General features: G+C 41.3%; 1 protein-coding gene across 15 annotated transcripts in view; it reads left to right on the forward strand.

Moving 5' to 3' along the window:
* Window positions 1–17,989, forward strand: part of masp1 (MBL associated serine protease 1) — a 404,010-nt gene that overhangs the window by 94,587 nt on the left and 291,434 nt on the right. The window contains exon 7 of one of the 15 annotated variants that reach the window (XM_059990947.1): window positions 2,063–6,066. The exons of the other annotated variants lie outside the window; for them this stretch is intronic. Coding sequence (XP_059846930.1) covers window positions 2,063–2,151 — 89 coding nt within the window. The 3' untranslated portion in view covers window positions 2,152–6,066. Of the gene's footprint in view, window positions 1–2,062; window positions 6,067–17,989 lie in introns of those variants that run through there. 15 annotated transcript variants of the gene reach the window in all.

The raw sequence follows: 17,989 nt of genomic DNA on the forward strand, positions 1-17,989 counted from the left end.
AAGGGACTACTAGACAGGTATATGGAGGAATTTAAGGTGAAGGGTTATATGGGAGGCAGGGTTTAAGTGTTGGCACAACATTGTGGGCTGAAGGGCCTGTACTGTGCTGTACTATTCTAAGTTCTAATTGAACAAGAAAGACTTCTTTCCAGGGTAGACATGTTTAATGCAGAGGAGCAGAAAATTTAAGATAATTTGAGGAAATAATAGGGGGATATCAGAGGTAAGTTTTTTTTCCTCAGGGGTTTGTATGTGGAACACCCTGCTAGGGTGGTGGGAGTCTCAGATGCATTCAGGACATTTAAGAGATTCTCAGATATGCACCTGGGTAGAAAAATTGGAGGGCTACTTGGGAGGGAAGGGTTAGATTGGTCTTGGAGTAGGTTAGATTAGATTAAATTTAACTTTATTGTCATTGTGCTGAGTGAAGTCAAAATGCCAAATGAAATGCAGTTAGCATCTAACCAGAAATGCAAAGCATTGTGTTATTTACAAAATAACTGTGAATAAAAGGTAAGTGCTGCAGCACACAAATATAAAAGTACTGAGATGGTACAATATGAGTGCAATACTGCTCAGCATTGTGATGTGAGGTTCAGCAGGGTCACGGCCTTGGGGAAGAAGCTGTTCCTGTGCCTGCTGGTGTGGGAGCAGAGGCTCCTGTTGCACCTACCGGATGGGAGGAGAGTAAAAGGTCCGTAGTTAGAATGAGATACACCCTTGATAATGCTTTTCACCCTGCCCAGGCAGCGTTAATGATAGATGTTCTCAATGCTGGGCAGTTTTCACCACCTGCTGGAGTGCTTTGCTGTCCGATACGGGACAATTGCCATACCATGCTGAGTTGCAGTTGGTGAGTATGCTCTCAGTGGTACAGTGATAAAAGTCTGTCAGTATCCTGGGACAGAGGTGAGCTTTCTTGATGCTCTGCAGGAAATAAAGGCGCTGTTCTGCCTTTTTAATCAGGATGGAGGAGTTCAGGGACCAGGTGAGATCATCGGAAATGTGGATACCAAGGAATTTGAAGCTTGATACACGCTCCACTACAGCTCCATTGATGTAGATGGGGATGTGAGTGTGGCTCGTAGCATGCCTGAGGTCCACAATGATCTCCTTGGTCTTCTGGGTGTTAAGGGCCAGGTTGTTGTCGGCACACCACGCGGCCAGGTGCCGGACCTCGTCCCTGTAGGCCGACTCGTCATCTCCATCTGATCAGGCCAACCACTGTGGTGTTGTCTGCAAACTTGATTATGGAGTTAGAACCACTTACAGGACTGTAGAGGTCAGCACAGCAATTTGAAGATTGTTATTGTGCTGTAACAATCTGTGTTCTAAACTCAGTAAGCTGAGCAGCATCTATAGAGCTTGTTGAATTGATTCCACATGAAAGGTCTTGACCCAAAGCATTGACAATTCCTTTACTCCCACGTATGTTGCCTGACTCCTGTGGATTGTTTGTTGGTCTACCTTTGCTAGGAACTCTGTAATGCTATTGACACAAGACCTTTTCAAATACGAGAACCAACTTTGTCTATTTCCATCATTTTGCATTTGCAGATTCCATGTCACTTTTAAATTACAGTTCCAGTTCTATAAAATTGTCCTTGTAACTGAATGTCAGAGAGTTTGAAGACTGGTAACAAAGTATTGGCTGCATTTTGAAGCTAAGTTTCAAGTTTAAGTTCAGCTTCTTATTATTCAATCATATACTATATTCTGCCAAACGAGACACCATTTCTCTGGACAAAAGTGCACATGACAGGACATATAATTCATACACCTAACACATAAAGTAATATTACCAAAAGACAAAGAAGCAGAATTAGGCCATTCAGCCCATCAAGTCTGCTCTACCATTTCAACATGGTTGATCCCAGATTCCATTCAATCTCATACACCTGCCCTGTCACCATATCCCTTGATGCAGTGACTAATCCAGAATCTTACCAACTATGCTATAAATAAACCCATGGATTTGGCCTTCACCACAGTCTGTGGCAGAGCATTCTACAGATTCACCGTTCTTTGGCTAAAAAAATTAATCCTGACTTCTTTTTTAAAGGGTTGCTCCACAATTTTGAGGCTGTTGCCTCTAGTTCTGGATATCCCCACCAGAAGAGATCTCCACCTCTCCACATCCACCTCATCTAGTCCTTTCAACATTTGGTAGGTTTCAATGAGATCCCCATGCATTCTTCTAAACTCCAATGAGCACAGGCTCAAAGCCGCCGAACACTCCTCAGATGTTAACCTGTCATTCCTGAAATCATCCTCGTGAACCTCCTTTGGACTCTGTACAATGAGAAAACATCCATTCTGAGATAAGGGGCCGAAAACTGTTGACAATGCTCCACAAGTGCGGCTAGACTAGTGTCTTATAAAGCTTCATCATTATTTCTTTGTTTTTAATATTTTATTCCCATTGAAATAAATGCCAACGTTGCATTTGCCTTCTCTACCACAGACTCAACCTGTAAATTAACCTAGGAGTCTTGCACAAGGTGTCTTAAATCCCTCTGCACCTCTGATGATTGAACCTTCTCCCCATTTAGATAATAGTCTGCACTTTTGTTCTTTTTACCAAAATGTATTATACATTTCCCAACACTGTATTCCATCAGCCACTTTTTTGCCCATTCTTCCAATTTGTCTAAGTACTGCTGCAATTGCATTGCTTCCTGAGCACTGCTACAACAACGCCCATCTTCGTATTATTTGCAAACTTTACATAAAAGTCATCAACTCTACTATCTAGATCATTGACAAACAATGTGGAAGGTAGCTTACACCTGAGGAACAGCACTAGTCACTGGCAGCCAACCAGAAAAGGCTCCCTTTATTCTTACTCGCTGCCTTCTGCCTGTCAGCCATTCCTCTCTCCATGCCAGTATCTTTCCTGTTAGACCATAGGATTTTATGTTGTTAAGCTGCCTTATATAAGGCAACTCAAATGCCTATATTTGTCCACCCTGCTTGTTACTTCCTCAAAGAAATCTATTAGATTTGTTAAGCAAGATTTCCCTTCACAGAAACCATGCTGACTTTTACTTATTTTATCATTAGTCTTCAAGTACCCTGAAATTCGTCCTTAATAATGAACTCCAACACATTCCCAACCACTGAGGTTAGGCTAACTGACCTGTAATTTCCTTGTTTTTGTCTTCCTTCCTTCCTTCTTAAAGAGTGGGGTGACATGTGCAGTTTTCCAGTCCTCTGGGACCATGTCAGAATCAAGTGATTCTTGAAAGATCATGACCAATGCATCTGTTACTGCTTCAGCAACCTCTCTCAGGACTCTAGGATGTAGTCCATCTAGCCCAGGTGACTTGTCCACTTTGTCCTTTGAGTTTGCCTAGCACTTTTTCCTTTGTAATAGCAATGACACTCACTCCTGCTCCCTGACATTCACAAACCTCTTGTATTCAGCTAGTGTCATCCACAGTAAAGAGTAAAGCAAAGTACTTATTAGTTTCATCTACCATTTCCTTGTCCCCCAGTAGTACCTAGCCAGCATCATTTTCCAATATCAACTCTCACCTCCCTTTTATTCTCTATATAACTGAAAAACTTTTACTATCCTGCTGTATATTTACTATAATATATATTATTGGCTAGTTTGCCCTCATATTTCATCTTTTCCCTTATATCCTTTTTAGTTGCCTTTTGTTGGTTTTTAAAAGCTTCCCAATCATCCAACTTCCCAGTCACTTTTGCAACCTTGTATGCCCTTTCCTTGGCTTTCATGCATTCCTTATCTTCCCTTGTCTACCATGGTTGCTTTGCCGTACCGTTTGAGAACCTCTTCTGTGGGACATGTCTATTCTACACCTTGTGAACTATTCTCAGAAAATTCAGCCACCTCTGTTCTGCCATCATCCCTGCCAGTATCTTCTTTCAATCCACCTGGGCAAGCTCCTCTCCCATGCCTATGTTGTTCCCTTTATTCCTTTGTGATACTGATGAATGTGAGTTATGCTTCTCCCTTTCAAACTGCAGTATGAATTAAATCATATTATGATCATTGCCTCCAAAGGGTTCCTTTATGTTAAGCTCCCTAATAAGATCTGGGCTGATATATAGCATCCAATCTAAGATGGCCTTTCCCCGAGCAGGCTTGTGCACAAGCTGCTCTCAAAAGCCAACCTATAGGTATTTGACAAATTCCATCTCTTGTGATTGGATGCTGTCCAAGTCGCATGCCATCTTGGACAATGACTCCCATCCACTCCATAATGTACTGGTTAGGCACAGGAGTACATTCAGCCAGGGACTCATTCCACCGAGATGTAACACTGAGCGTCATAGGAAGTCATTCCTACCTGTGGCCATCAAACTTTACAACTTTTCCCTCAGAGTGTCAGACACCCTGAGCCAATAGGCTGGTCCTGGACTTATTTCCACTTGGCATGATTAACTTATTTTTATTTAATTATTTATAGTTTTATATTGCTATATTTCTTCACTATTCTTGGTTGGTGCGGCTGTAACGAAACCCAATTTCCCTCAGGATCAATAAAGTATGTATGTCTGTCTGTCTGGACACACAACTGATTTTCCCAATCTCCTTGCATATTGTAGTGCCCTATTACAATTGTGACGTTACCTTTATTACATGCCCTTTCCAGTTCTCTTTACAATCTCAACCCTACATCTTGGCTACTACTTGGAGGCCTATATAGGATTTCCTTTATAATAGTAGTGGCATTACTGCTGCTCCCTGACACTCATGACCTCATGGGCAAAAAAAGTGGCACACCGCTAGTGTCTTCCACAGTGAAGAGGTTGATAGAGTTTCGATCATTCAGGGCATGAAGGGATAAGAGGAGAATGCATGAGTTTTGGGCTGAGAGAGCGATGGATCAGCCATGATGAAATGGTGTAGAGGACTCGGTGGGCCAAATTGCCTACTTCTGCTCCTATCTCTTAGTCCTATTACCATGAGTAAATTAACAAATGTGGTGCATCTTTGATACAAGTTATAAAGTAAATGGTATAAAACTACTGGTACTTCATGGGTGTTGAGACTTGGGTGCTGGCAGAGAGTTAGGTAGTGTTATGGCCTGGGAGATGAAGATGTTTCCCGTCCTTGCAGTTTTTGTCCTAATGCTATGGTACCTCCTGCCTGATGGTAGGGGGCTTAAAGAGAGTTTTCCACAGATTCTGGCCCCTTTTGTATGTTAGGACACTAGATCTTGAGAGAGAAGACCATTAATCATAAACTAGAGTAGAGTAGATACAACATAATTAATGTGTTGCATAGGGGCAGAATGGGTGCTATAAATTTTGTGAAGGAAACATTCTCATGTGGTCTGTGATCATATGCTGCAACGAATCGTGGATTGTAAAACTTAGATTGCAGCATTGATTTGTAGCCGTTGTGAATTTAATATTTCAATTACTTTTGAGTAACCTTGTGTATATATTGGTTGATAAAGCACTTTTGTTTGTTTCAATAATTCATTACGGGTTATATGTATAAATATGTGAACTGCATCCGTTATCATGCTACCATATGATGCGTGTGCACCTCACTTAAAGTAAACCCGAAGTTAGACCAGCATTTTGGACTCCCGTGTCTTCCTTTGAATTAGTTTAATGTTTTGAAGTTACAAACATAATATTGGTGACGAGATATTTTTAAAATGAACCTGAGATGGCTACCGACCTGTTAAAGCAAAGTGAAATGTTCGAACTAAAAAAAACACACCACGGGTTAAAAATGAAACTTAAAACATGCAGACGTCGAGTTAAAAGAAAGGCTATAAATGGAAGAATTCAGGGTTCATAAAAACTGAGAAGCAGGTGGTAATAATCATTAAAAAAAATCAAAAGTGACTGGCTACATTGGAAAGATTGTTTTGATTACATAGTGGGTAATTACCGAGCTATTGGAACAGTATTTTGAAGCAAATGAAATAGCCAGTGAGAAATGAATATCAATTTTGCTGAATACATTGGGTTTAACAGCACAGTATTTGCTTCAAAGTTTGACTGCTCCAACCAAACCATCAGAAACGGGCTTTGTTGCCTTTGTAAGAGTAATGCAGAAACATTTGCAATTGAAGCCATTGTTGATTGCAGAATGCTTCAGGTTTCATAAGCAGTATCAAAAGAAGAGTCTGTTTCAGCATATGTGGTTGAATTGAAGAGATGTCTGAGCATTGTCAGTTTGGTAATGGACTTAATGATACAGAAAGAGTGGAATTTTTGAAAGAAACTGTTCAAAACCAGCTCCTAACTGGACACACCTTGCATTCAAAGAGTGGTTGAGATTGCTGTTTCAATGGAAACCACAGACATCGATGCAATTGAGTTGCAGGCCTGAATGAAAGTGAGTATGAGCAAAATTGCAGTGTCCAAACAGAAGCCAGCCAGGCTGAACAAATCTTGTTACTGTTGTGGCTGGGGCTCACAATAACATCAAACAAATGCAAAACTTGCAGAAAATGCAGCAAAGTAGGACACGTGCAAAGAGCATTTTGGGCAGTCAAAAATAAATGGACTACTCGGAAGAAAAAAAGCTAAAAAGTCAAGTTGCAGTTTGAAACAGAGTACTAATTAGCATGCTGTGATGAAAAATCTGATAACGAGAGTGACACAAGACTGTGTAACCTTGAGATTTACTGTATGAAAATTAGCCATAGGAAGCAATATGGCTTACACTAGAAGTGAATGGCAAATTAGTTAAAATGGGAATGGACACTGACTCAGCTGTTTCAATCATTCCAGAAAATGAGTTTGAATGGCATTTCAAAGATACCAAACTGAAATCTGCAGATATTCAATTAAAACATAGTGGAGACAAGATAACTCTTGTGGGAATGACATTTGTAACAGTGAAATACAACAAGTAACAAGCCACATTGAGCTTGTATGTGGTAAAAGCAGGGGGAGCAGCATTGTGGGGGTGTGATTGGCTAAGACAACTACAATGTGATTGGAGACATTTGCATGTCACATCCCCTGCAATGAAGTCAAATGAAAGTAATTTAAGAAAGGCACTGGATGATGTCGCAATTGTTTCCATGCCAAACACCATGAACCGTTGCCCAACAAAGGACAAGTAAATGTTGCTGCCAACCTCTTTGCCTCTGGTTTGAAAGAATATTGGACCAAGAAAGGACCATACTCCTCAGAGAAATAATGAAAGTAATATTCTGACCATAACGGTCTTTGTAGAGCTTCTGATCAGGCAGTTACTTGTGAAATGTGGCTTGTTTTTTTAAGCCGGAAAAGAGTTAATGGGCTGTCAAGAAAGTTGTAAACATTTGACATTTGTGTGTATAAATACTAAATCTACTCTGTGTGTATTAAGGTTTTTGCATTAACTTCAAGTGAGAGACAGAAAACTGCTTATAAAAGTAGATGCACAGACCAAAGCCCAGCTGCCTGAATTGAAGGACAAAAAGAAAGGAGTCAATTGAGATACAAAAACAGAGGATTTATCAGTCTGTAACATCAAAATAGTGACTGTTGTCTCTCCTGTTGCTGTGGAAGGAGCGATATCTGTCTCTCCCTTGTTAGTGTGTGTGAGAGAGAGAGCCTGTGGGATGTTGAAGTGCTAGAGAGAATAATTAGTTTCCGATGAACAGTAGACCATGGTCTCTCTTTGTGGGCTTTGCTGTTGTTTGCATAGTGGTTGGTGGCCAATACTTGATGCTCGAATATTTAAAGAGCTTTGACCAGTGGCCAATCAGGATATGTGAAGTTTGGAGAGGTGGGGACTTCAATCAGGTCCACTGCCTGAGGATAAAAGCATCAGTGGGTCACAGCAGCCAGAAAAGTGCTTTGACCAGTGGCCAATCAGCATTTTGGATTGATTAATAAGAGCAAATTAAAGGAAGGCAAGAGCAAGCACAGCAGCCATCATCTGAGTGGAATAGTCAGAATGGTAATCTTGAGGCCTTAGCTTTTCAACAAAGAGTGGCTTTCAGTTAGAGAAAGCAAAGGAAAGAAAACCTCAAGTTTCTTTTCTTTTTTTTTCTTTGTTATATCTGCTCAGCTAGTACAGTAGAGATGCCAGGCAGGATAGTGGAATGCTCTTCATGTGGGAAGGCAGGGAGACCTCCAGTATCCCTGACAACTACAACTGCGAGAAGCGTATCCAGCTGTAGCTTCTAACAGTCCTCGCTATGGAGTTGGAGCTGGAACTAGGTGAACTCCGATTCGGGAGCTGAGGGGACATACAGAGAGGTAGTTACACCCAAGGTGCAGGACAAAGGAAACTGAGTGACAGGAAGGAGAAAGAGGTTAAGGAGCCAGTGCAGAGTACCCCTGTGCCCATCCCCCTCATCAACATGTATATCACTTTGGATACCATTGGGGAGTGGTGGGTGTGGGAAGAATGATCTAACAGAGGAAAGTCACAATGGTTGGGTCTCTGGCACTGAGTCTGCCTCTGTGACTGAGAAGGGAAGGGAGGAGAAAAGGCACACTGGGGATGGAGGAATTAGGGGAATGGACAGGAGGTTCTGTGGGCGAGATCAATATTCACAGATGGTTTGTTGCCTCCTGGGTACTGAAGTCTGGGATACTGCACATGAGTCCTCCGTATTCTTAAGTGGGAGGGTAAACAGCCAGATCAGGTGGTCCATGTAGGTACCAATGACATGGGTAGGATGACTGACAAGGTTCTGCAAAGGGAATTGAGTGAGTTAGGTGCAAAATTAAAATGCAGGACTTCCAGGGTTGTGATTTTAGGATTGCTACCAGTGCTATATGCTAGTGAGGCCAGAACTAGGAGGATTGTACAGTTTAATACATGGCTAAGGAGTTGGTGTAGGAGGGATGGTATAAGATTTTTGGATCATTGGTCTTTCTTCCAGGGAAGATGGGACATGTAGAGAAGATATGATTTGCACTTGAACTGGAGGGGAAACTAATATCCTACTGGAAAGGTTTGTTAATGCAGCATGATGGATTTAAACTAGAGTTGCAAGGGATGGGAACCAGAGTGCCATATCAGTTAGTGGAGAGGTTGTGGAGGCAGATGTTGGAAAGACCTCAGACAAAGTTTAGATCAATAGGTTGAGCATGGTGTAACTAGTGTCCTGAGCTGCCTATATTTAAATGCAAGAAGTATCAAAGAAAGAAGCTGTCTATATTTCAATGCAAGGAGTGTCATAGGAAAGAGTGGATTATTAATGCCGAAGATTGGGTAGCTAGTTTACAAACAGAAGCGATATTGATTGAGCAAATTGTAGTCAACAGGATGAGTTGTAACATTAAAAAATAGACAAATTTAGAAAAGGTGAATACAGGACTGAAGGTGTATTTGAATGCATGAAATATCCAGAATAAGGGCACGGATATGACGTGGGCTTCACTGAAAGATGATGCCTACAACATAGCTGAAAGATTATAGCTGTGAGGTTAATGTCCACGGATACCCTTTGTATTCAAAGTATAGGCAGGATGATTGCGTGGGGGGGGGGGGGGCGGCATTGCTCTGATGATAAAAATTGAAATCAGATCATTAGAAAGAGGTGACATTGGGCCGGAAGGTGTTGAGACATTGTGGATAGAGCTAAGGAACTGCAAAGATAAAAAGACCTTGATGAGTGTTGTATGCACACCCCCAAACAGTATTAAGGATGTGGCCTACAAATTGCAATGGGTGAGAGAAGATGCATGCTAAAAGGGGAACCTTACAATCAGAATCAGGTTTATCATCACCGGTGTGTGACGTAAAACTTGTTAACTTAGCAGCAGCAGTTCAATGCAATACATAATCTAGCAGAGAGAAAAAAAATAAAAATAATAATAATAAATAAATAAAATCAATTACAGTTTATGTATATTAATTTTAAAAATATGATTAGGAATAGTCAGCATGTCTTTGTCAAAGGCAGATCGTGCCTTATGAGCCTGATTGAATTTTTTGAGGATATGACTAAACACATTGATGAAGGAAGGGCAGTAGATGTACTGTATATGGATTTCAGCAAGGCATTTGATAAGGTACCCCTGCAAGACTTATTGAGAAAGTAAGGGGCATGAGATTCAAGGGGACATTGCTTTGTGGATCCAGAACTGGCTTGCCCACAGAAGGCAAAGAGTGGTTGTAGATGGATCACTTTCTGCATGGAGGTCGGTGACCACAGGCATGCCTCAGGGATCTGTTCTGGGATTCTTACTCTTTGTGGTTTTTATAAATGACCTGGATGAGGAAGTGGAGGGATGGGTTAGTAAGTTTGCTGATGACACAAAGGTTGGAGGTGTTGTGGATAGTGTGGAGGGCTGTCAGAGGTTATAGCGGGATATTGATAGGATGCAAAACTGGGCTGAGACATGGCAGATGGAGTTCAGCCCAGATAAGTGTGAAGTGGTTCATTTTGGTAGGTCAAATATGATGACAGAATATAGTATTAATGCTAAGTCTCTTGGCAGTGTGGAGGATCAGAGGGATCTTGGGGTCCAAGTCCATAGGATGCTCAAAGCAGCTGCACAGGTTCACTCTGGTTAAGAAGGTGTACAGTGTATTGGCCTTCATCAATCATGGAATTGAATTTAGGAGCCAAGAGGTAATGTTACAGCTATATAGGACCCTGGTCAGACCCCACTTGGAGTACTGTGCTCATTTCTGGTTGCCTCACTACAGGAAGGATGTGGAAGCCATAGAAAGGATGCAGAGGAGATTTACAAGGATGTTGCCTGGATTGGGGAGCATGCCCTATGAAAACAGGTTGAGTGAACTCGGCCTTTTCTCCTTGGAGCGATGGAGGATGACAGGCAACTTGGTAGAGGTGTATAAGATGATGAGAGACATTGATCATGTGGATAGTTGGAGGCCTTTTCCTTTAGATGCTGTTCTTGAATTGCTGAGTGTGTACCTTCAGGCCTCTGTACCTCCTACCTGATGGTAACAGTGAGAAAAGGTCATGCCCTGGGTGCTGGAGGTCCTTAATAATGGATGCTGTCTTTCTGAGACATGGGGGACTTGAAAATGCATATAGATTGGGAATGTCAGGTTGGTGCTGGATTACAGGATGGGGAAATTTTAAAATGTCTATGACCTGATTTTTTAGAGCAGCTTGTGATTGAGCCCATTCGAGGATCAGCTATTCTCGTATGGGTGTTGTGTAATGAAGCAGAATTGATAAGAGAGTTTAGGGTCAAAATACCTAAGGGCAAGTGATCATAATGTGATCAAATTCACCCTGAAATATGAGAAGGAGAAGCTAAAATCAGATATATCAGTAGTACAGTGGAGTAAAGGGAATTATAGAGGCATGAGAGAGGAATTGGCCAGAATTAATTGGAAAAGAACACTGGCAGGGATGATGGCAGAGTAGCAATGCTGAAATTTCTGGAAGCAATTCAGAAGGCACAGGATATATGCAATCCAAAGAGGAGTAAGTATTCTAAAGACAAGTTGACATAACCGTGTATAACAAGAGAAGTCAAAGCCAAAGAGAGGGCATATAATAGAGCAAAAATTAGTGGGAAGTTTGAGGATTGGGAAGCTCTTAAAAACCAACAGAAGGCAACTTTAAAAAAAAGTCATTAAGATGGTAAAGAATGCATACAAAAGTAAGCTAGCCACTAATATTAAAGAGGATACCAAAAGGGTCTTGAGACACATGTAGTGTAAAAGAGAGATGAGAGTGGATATTAGACCACTGGAAAAAGATGCTGGAGACGTAATTATGGGGGACAGTGAAATGGCGGAAGAACTGAATAAGTGCATCAGTCTTCACTGTGGTAGACACTAGCTGTATGGTGAAGTCCTAGGTGCCAGAGGGCATGTAGTGTGTGAGGTTATAACTAGAGAGAAAGTTCTTGGGAAACTGAAAGATTTAAAAGTAGATAGGTCACCTGGACCAGATAGTGAACCCCACCCCCCAGAGTTTTTAAACAGGTGGCTGACGAAATCGTGGAGGCATTAATAAAGATCTTTCAAGAGTCACTAGATTCTGGAATGGTTCTGGAAGACTAGAAAATTGCAAATGTCACTCCAGTCTTCAAGAAGGGGGAGAGGCAGAAGAAAAGAAACCACAGTTAGTCTCAGTGGTAGGGAAGATGTTGGAGTTGGTTATTAAGGATGACATCTCAGGCTATTTGGAGGTACATGATAAAATAGGCTGTAGTCAACATGGTTTCCTCAAGGGAAAACTTGCTTGTCAAATCTATTGGAATTCACTTCCTGACATTATTTCATCTGCCATTTCTTTGCCCATTGACAGATTAGGACAATGTCCTTCTGTGGCCCCTCTACTTCCTCAAAACTTTATGGAATTCATTGCTACATACAGCTGTGGAGGCCCAATCATTGAGGGCGTTTAAGGAGGAGATTGATAGTTATCTAATTAGTCAGGGTATCAAGGGATATGGGGAAAAAGCTGGAAATTGGAACTAGATGGGAGAATAGTTTAGCTCATGGTGGAGTGGTGGAGCAGACTCGATGGGCTAAATGGCCTATTTCTGCTCCTTTGTCTTGTGATCTTGTGAACAACCGGCTCCTCCATCTATCTTCGTATCATCTAGAAACTTTGCAACAAAGCTATCCATTCCATTATACAAATCATTGACGTATAACATAAAATAATCGGTCCTAATAGGCCTTCTGAAAATCCAAGTACATTACATCAACCGATTCTCCTTTGTCTATCGTGTCTGTTATTTCTTCTTGATGGAGTGGATGTGGACAGGATGTTTTCCTATGGTGTTTGTATATTGTACGCATTCCCTGATATTAAATAGAACTATTGGACTATTGATGTAATGGATGAACAAACCAAGAGGAGAGATCAGATTGCAAACGGAGCAATAGAAGGATTAATAAGAGAATACTCCAATGAACTAAATGGGCCTTCTGAAGATCAAGATGCACAAACTAGAAGAAAAAGGAGGGATGGAGAGAGGGAATGTGAACAAGAAAGAAAACAGTGTGAAAGAGAGAGCGATCAAAGTAGATCCAGAGAGAGAAAAGGAAAAGAATGGTGTTCAGAGCGGTCAGAACCACTTTCTGCAGTCTCAGAGTCAACTACTACAACTACCATCAAGGAGGACCCAGAAGCTGAGATTTTTTCATAGCTACAAGTCTCAACTGCCAAGCAGAGTGTTCCCCCTTGTCAGGATAGATGTTATTCCACAAGAGTAAGAAATGCTCCACAGTGATTAAATCTTTAGGCCTGAATGGGACAATATATACTATGCTGTGGATATGTATGTAGTGGTTGTCTTATATAGTATACTGTGTTGAGATGCATTCTATATTGAGTTGGAGTTTATAGCTAAGCAGGGAGGAGTGTTGTGTGTTTAATGTTTCACTAACGTTTGAGTAATCTTCATATATTGTTTTGATTAAGCATTCTTGTTCATTTCAATTATTCATTATGGTTGTATGTATAAAAACATGAATTGCATACATCATTACACTACCACGTGATATGTGTGCTCCTCATTTAAAATAAACTCACACTTAGACCTGTATTTTGGACTCCCATGTCTTCCTTTCAATTTGTTTAATGTGTTGAAGTAACGAAACATAACAGGAGTACTGCATTTGTCAGCGTTAAGTTTGCCTCTCAGATATATAATATGTGATAATAATATAATAATGCACTGTATGAGTGTGGAATGGAGCCAGTGCAGTCTATTCTCTATTGTACCTGGACCAATTTAAGCTGTAATTAATTTGGCAATTGCCTTTCTCTGTCTGGATTTAAATGAGTTTATCAGAAATCTATATCCATTACTTTTTAAAAAATATTTACTACTACTGTTTTTGTTTTTATTTTAGATTCCACTCGCTATGCATTCCTTTTCATCTCCAGTTTTGTTCCCATCTGTCCTAAGCCTGCTAAACTTCAACATTAGTTGTGTTGGGAATCTCGGTACTTTTGCCTGAGAGTTATCAGATCTATTTTAGTTAAAGGGTGAAAATAACTTTACAGAGGACACCGGGATTAAAATCCAAATTCCAACGCCCAAGTTGGAATAGCATTGCAGTAACCGCTACACTACCATGGCGCCACAATTGTTAACTACCGTAGTGCTAATTCCTAAATCTGTTTATGATTCTGGATTTAGAACATAGTTTTAACCCTAATTGCTTTTATATCTTTATGAATTGGAGCCATACAGCATGGAAACAGGCCCTTCAGCCCACCTAGTCCATGCTGACTCTGTTGCCCAACAAGCTCGAGCCATCTGCCCATGGCTCTGCCCATCTGCCCTAAGCCCGCTAAACTTCTTCAATTCATTTACTTATTTGGATAGATTTTAAATGTTGCTTATGTGCTCACTGTAACCACTTTTTCTGACAGTTTATTCCAAACACGACAATGAAGAAACTGCTCCGATGTTCCTTTTCAATTTTTCACTCCTGATTTTAAATCTATGCCCATTTATTTTTAGCACCCCTCCCTGGGAAAAAGACTATGTACTCATTCACCTTGTCTATGCCTTTCATAATCTTGTAAACCTGTATCAGATTGCCCCTTGATCTCCCAAGTTTCAGGGAATATAATCCTTGTGTAAATAACCTCTCCTTGTAACTCTGGCCCTCAAATCCAGATAACATCCTGGTAAATCTTTTCTGCACTCTTTCACATCAAGTAACATCTTTTAACCTTTGCGCTGTCTGTTAAGCACCTATTTGGAGGAATCCCACTTTGTTCTAGACTCCCCCCCCATAGGAAACATCCACTCCATATCCAATTTAGGGGAAGTAGATAGGACATGGGGAGAATAAAGTGTGATCAGTCCAAATGGGTGCTTAACAAACAGCGCAAATACAGTGGGTCAAAGGTCAAAAGACTGCTCCATGTTCTAACTACTTCCCCTAAATTGAACATGGAGTGGATGTTTCTTATAGAGGGGGGAGTCTAGAACAGTGATGAAGAGGAATTTCTTTAGCCAGAAGGTGGTGAGTCTGTAGAATTCATTGCCATGGATGGCTGTAAAGGCCAAGTCATTGGGTATATCTAAAGCAGAGGTTGATAGATTCTTTATGAGTCAGGGTATCAAAGATTATGGGGAGAAAGCAGGAGAATGGGGTTGAGAGGAATAATAAATCAGCCATGGTGGAATGGCAGAGCAGACTCGATTGGCCGAGTAGTCTAATAATGCTCCCGTGCCTTATGGTTTAAATTATCTACATGGTAAGGGCAAGTTACAGTTGCCAGTTAAGCCGTTAACTCAGTGCTCAGTACAACAACAAATTTGGAAAGCTCAGCCATGTAGTTGATATAAAGAGCTGAGACTGAGGCCACCAGTACCCCTCTGGTTACAGCCTGCTAACTAGGTAAAGACCGGTTTACTTTTACTATTATTGGTGTTCAATAATCAGTTCTCTACCCAAGTCCATATGCTACCCCCAACCCCAATGCCATCTGCTTTAATTTTATTAACCAACTTCCTCTGAGGAACTTTGTTGTAAATCATACTCATACAGTCCAGCTGCAGACCCTTCATGCCAACCCTGTACCCACTTACACTAATTGTATTTACCCTCATTGGATCTGTAGCCTTCTATGCTTTGACAAGGTAGTCCAGGTAAAGGGTCTTGAAACAAAAAGTCGACTGTATCCTTTTCCCTTGTTTGATAGTCCCTGACCTGTCGAGTTTCTCCAGCATCTTGAGTTTTGTTCTAGAGCCAGTATGATAGTGCTGAGGATGAGGCAGCAGGTTTACAAGTAGATGATGGAAGGACAAGCCAATTGTTGGGTACAATTGAAGAATTGTACCACAGACTGAAGAATTAAATTGTACCACAGATCCAAAATTCAAAAGGGTGAAGAATGCAGGACTAAAGATGTTGTATTTAAGTGTTTGTAGCATTCGGAATAATATGGAGGAACGCGTGGTGCAGATACAGATTGGTCGGTATATATTATGGGCAACATTGAGTTGTGGCTGAAAGATGGCCACAGTTGGGAGCTGAACATCAAAGGATATACTTTATATTGAAAGGACAGGTAGGAAAGTATAGGCAGTTGTTGGCTCTGTTGGTAAGAAATGGAGTTACATCTTCAGAAAGAGGTGACATTGGGTCAGAAAATGTTGAGTCTTTGTGCTGGAGTTAAGGAACTGCAAAGGTGAAAAAAACATTATGGGAATCGTATATAGGCTTCCACATAGTAGCCAACACCTATGTGAAGCTTTTGAAGTTTGCAGACGACACCACCATCATCGGACTCTTCTAGAACAGTGATGAGTCTGCATATCGACAGCAGGTGGACCAACGTGCGCTCTGGTGCAGTCGGAACAATCTGGAGCTGAACACGCTCAAGACAAAGGAGATGATAGTGGATTTCAGGAGACATCCCCCCGTTATGTCCCCCCTTACAGTCCTCAGCAGCCCTGTGTCCACCGTGGAGAACTTCAGGTTCCTGGGAACCATCATCTCTCAGAATCTAAAGTGGGAGCAGAACATCAGCTCCATCCTGAAGAAGGCCCAGCAGTGGATGTACTTCCTGCAGCTCTTGAGGAAATATGGTCTGCCTCAGGAATTGCTGCTGCAGTTCTACACTGCAGTCATTGAGTCTGTCCTGTGCACCTCCATCACTGTGTGGTTTGGAGCCGCCACCAAGCAGGATAGAACCAGACTACAGCGCACAGTGAGGACTGCCGAGCGCATCATTGGAGCCTCCCTGCCCTCTATTGTGGACCTGTACTCTTCCAGGTTGAAGAAGAGGGCGGGGAACATCATAAAGGACTCCTTCCATCCTGCGCACGGACTGTTTGAACTGCTTCCGTCTGGTAGGCGCTTCAGATCCCTCCAGACTAAGACTAATAGGCACTGGAGAAGTTTTTTCCCTACTGTGGTCACTTTGCTGAACAGTTAACTGCCGGTTAACTGTCGGCTAACTATTACTTGGATTGCACTACCTGTATGTATAATCTATATTTTCATTTATATTTATCATTATTATTGTTATGAGCAGAGAGACAACATCTGCCGGAAGTAAGTTCCTTGTATGTGCACAGGTACTTGGCGATTAAAGTCTGATTCTGATTCTGAAGATGTGGGGTTGAGATTGCAAAGGGAGCTGGAATAAGGGTAAATGTAATAAGGGACACAATTGTAATGGGGACTTCAATGTGGAAGGGGATTGGGAAAATCAGGTTGGTGTTGGATCACAAGAGAGAGAATTTGTTGAATGCCTATGAGATAGCTTTTTAAAGTGGCTTCTGCTTGAGCCTACTCGGGGAAAGGCCATGTTAGATTGAGTGTTGTGAAATAACTCTGTACTTATTAGGAAGCTTAATGTAAAGGAACTCTTGGGGGCAGTGATTATAATATGATTGAATTCATACTGCAATTTGAAAGGAGGAAGCATAACTTACGTATCAATATCGCTTTGGAATAAAGGAATTATAGAGGCATGAGAGAGGAGCTTTTTCAGGTGGATACTGGTGGGGATGACTTCATAGTAGAGATGATTGAGGTTTCTGGGAATTGTTCATAAGGCACAGGATAGATATTACCCACAGAGGTTGTTCTCAAATGACAGAAGTAGGCTGCCATGGCTGACAAAGGAAGTTAAGGACTGCATAAAAGCCAAAGAAAGGGCATATGAAGTAGCAAAAGTGAGTGGGAAGTTGAATGATTGGGAAGCTTTAAAAATCCAACAAAAGGCAACTAGAAAAGCTGTAAGAAGGGAAAAGATGAAATATGAGGGCAAATATGCCAATCAAATAAAGCAGAATACTATAAGTTTTATTTAAATTATATAAAGAGTAAAAGAGAGGTGAGAGTTGACATTGGACCAGTGGAAAATACTGCTGGTGAGGTAGTAATGGGGGCCAAAGGAATCGCAGATGAACTTGGTGTACAAAGGCTGTAATAAATCTAGTCAAGAAGAAAAGAAAAGCTTACAAAAGGTTCGGAGAGCTAGGTAATGTTAGAGATCTAGAAGATTATAAGGCTAATAGGAAAGAGCTTAAAAAGGAAATTAGGAGAGCCAGAAGGGGCCATGAGAAGGCCTTGGTGGGCAGGATTAAGAAGTATGTGAACAGCAAGAGGATAAGACGTGAAAGA

Source organism: Hypanus sabinus, chromosome 2 (genome assembly GCF_030144855.1).
Source record: "Hypanus sabinus isolate sHypSab1 chromosome 2, sHypSab1.hap1, whole genome shotgun sequence".
In the NCBI taxonomy this organism is placed as follows: Eukaryota; Metazoa; Chordata; class Chondrichthyes; order Myliobatiformes; family Dasyatidae; genus Hypanus; species Hypanus sabinus.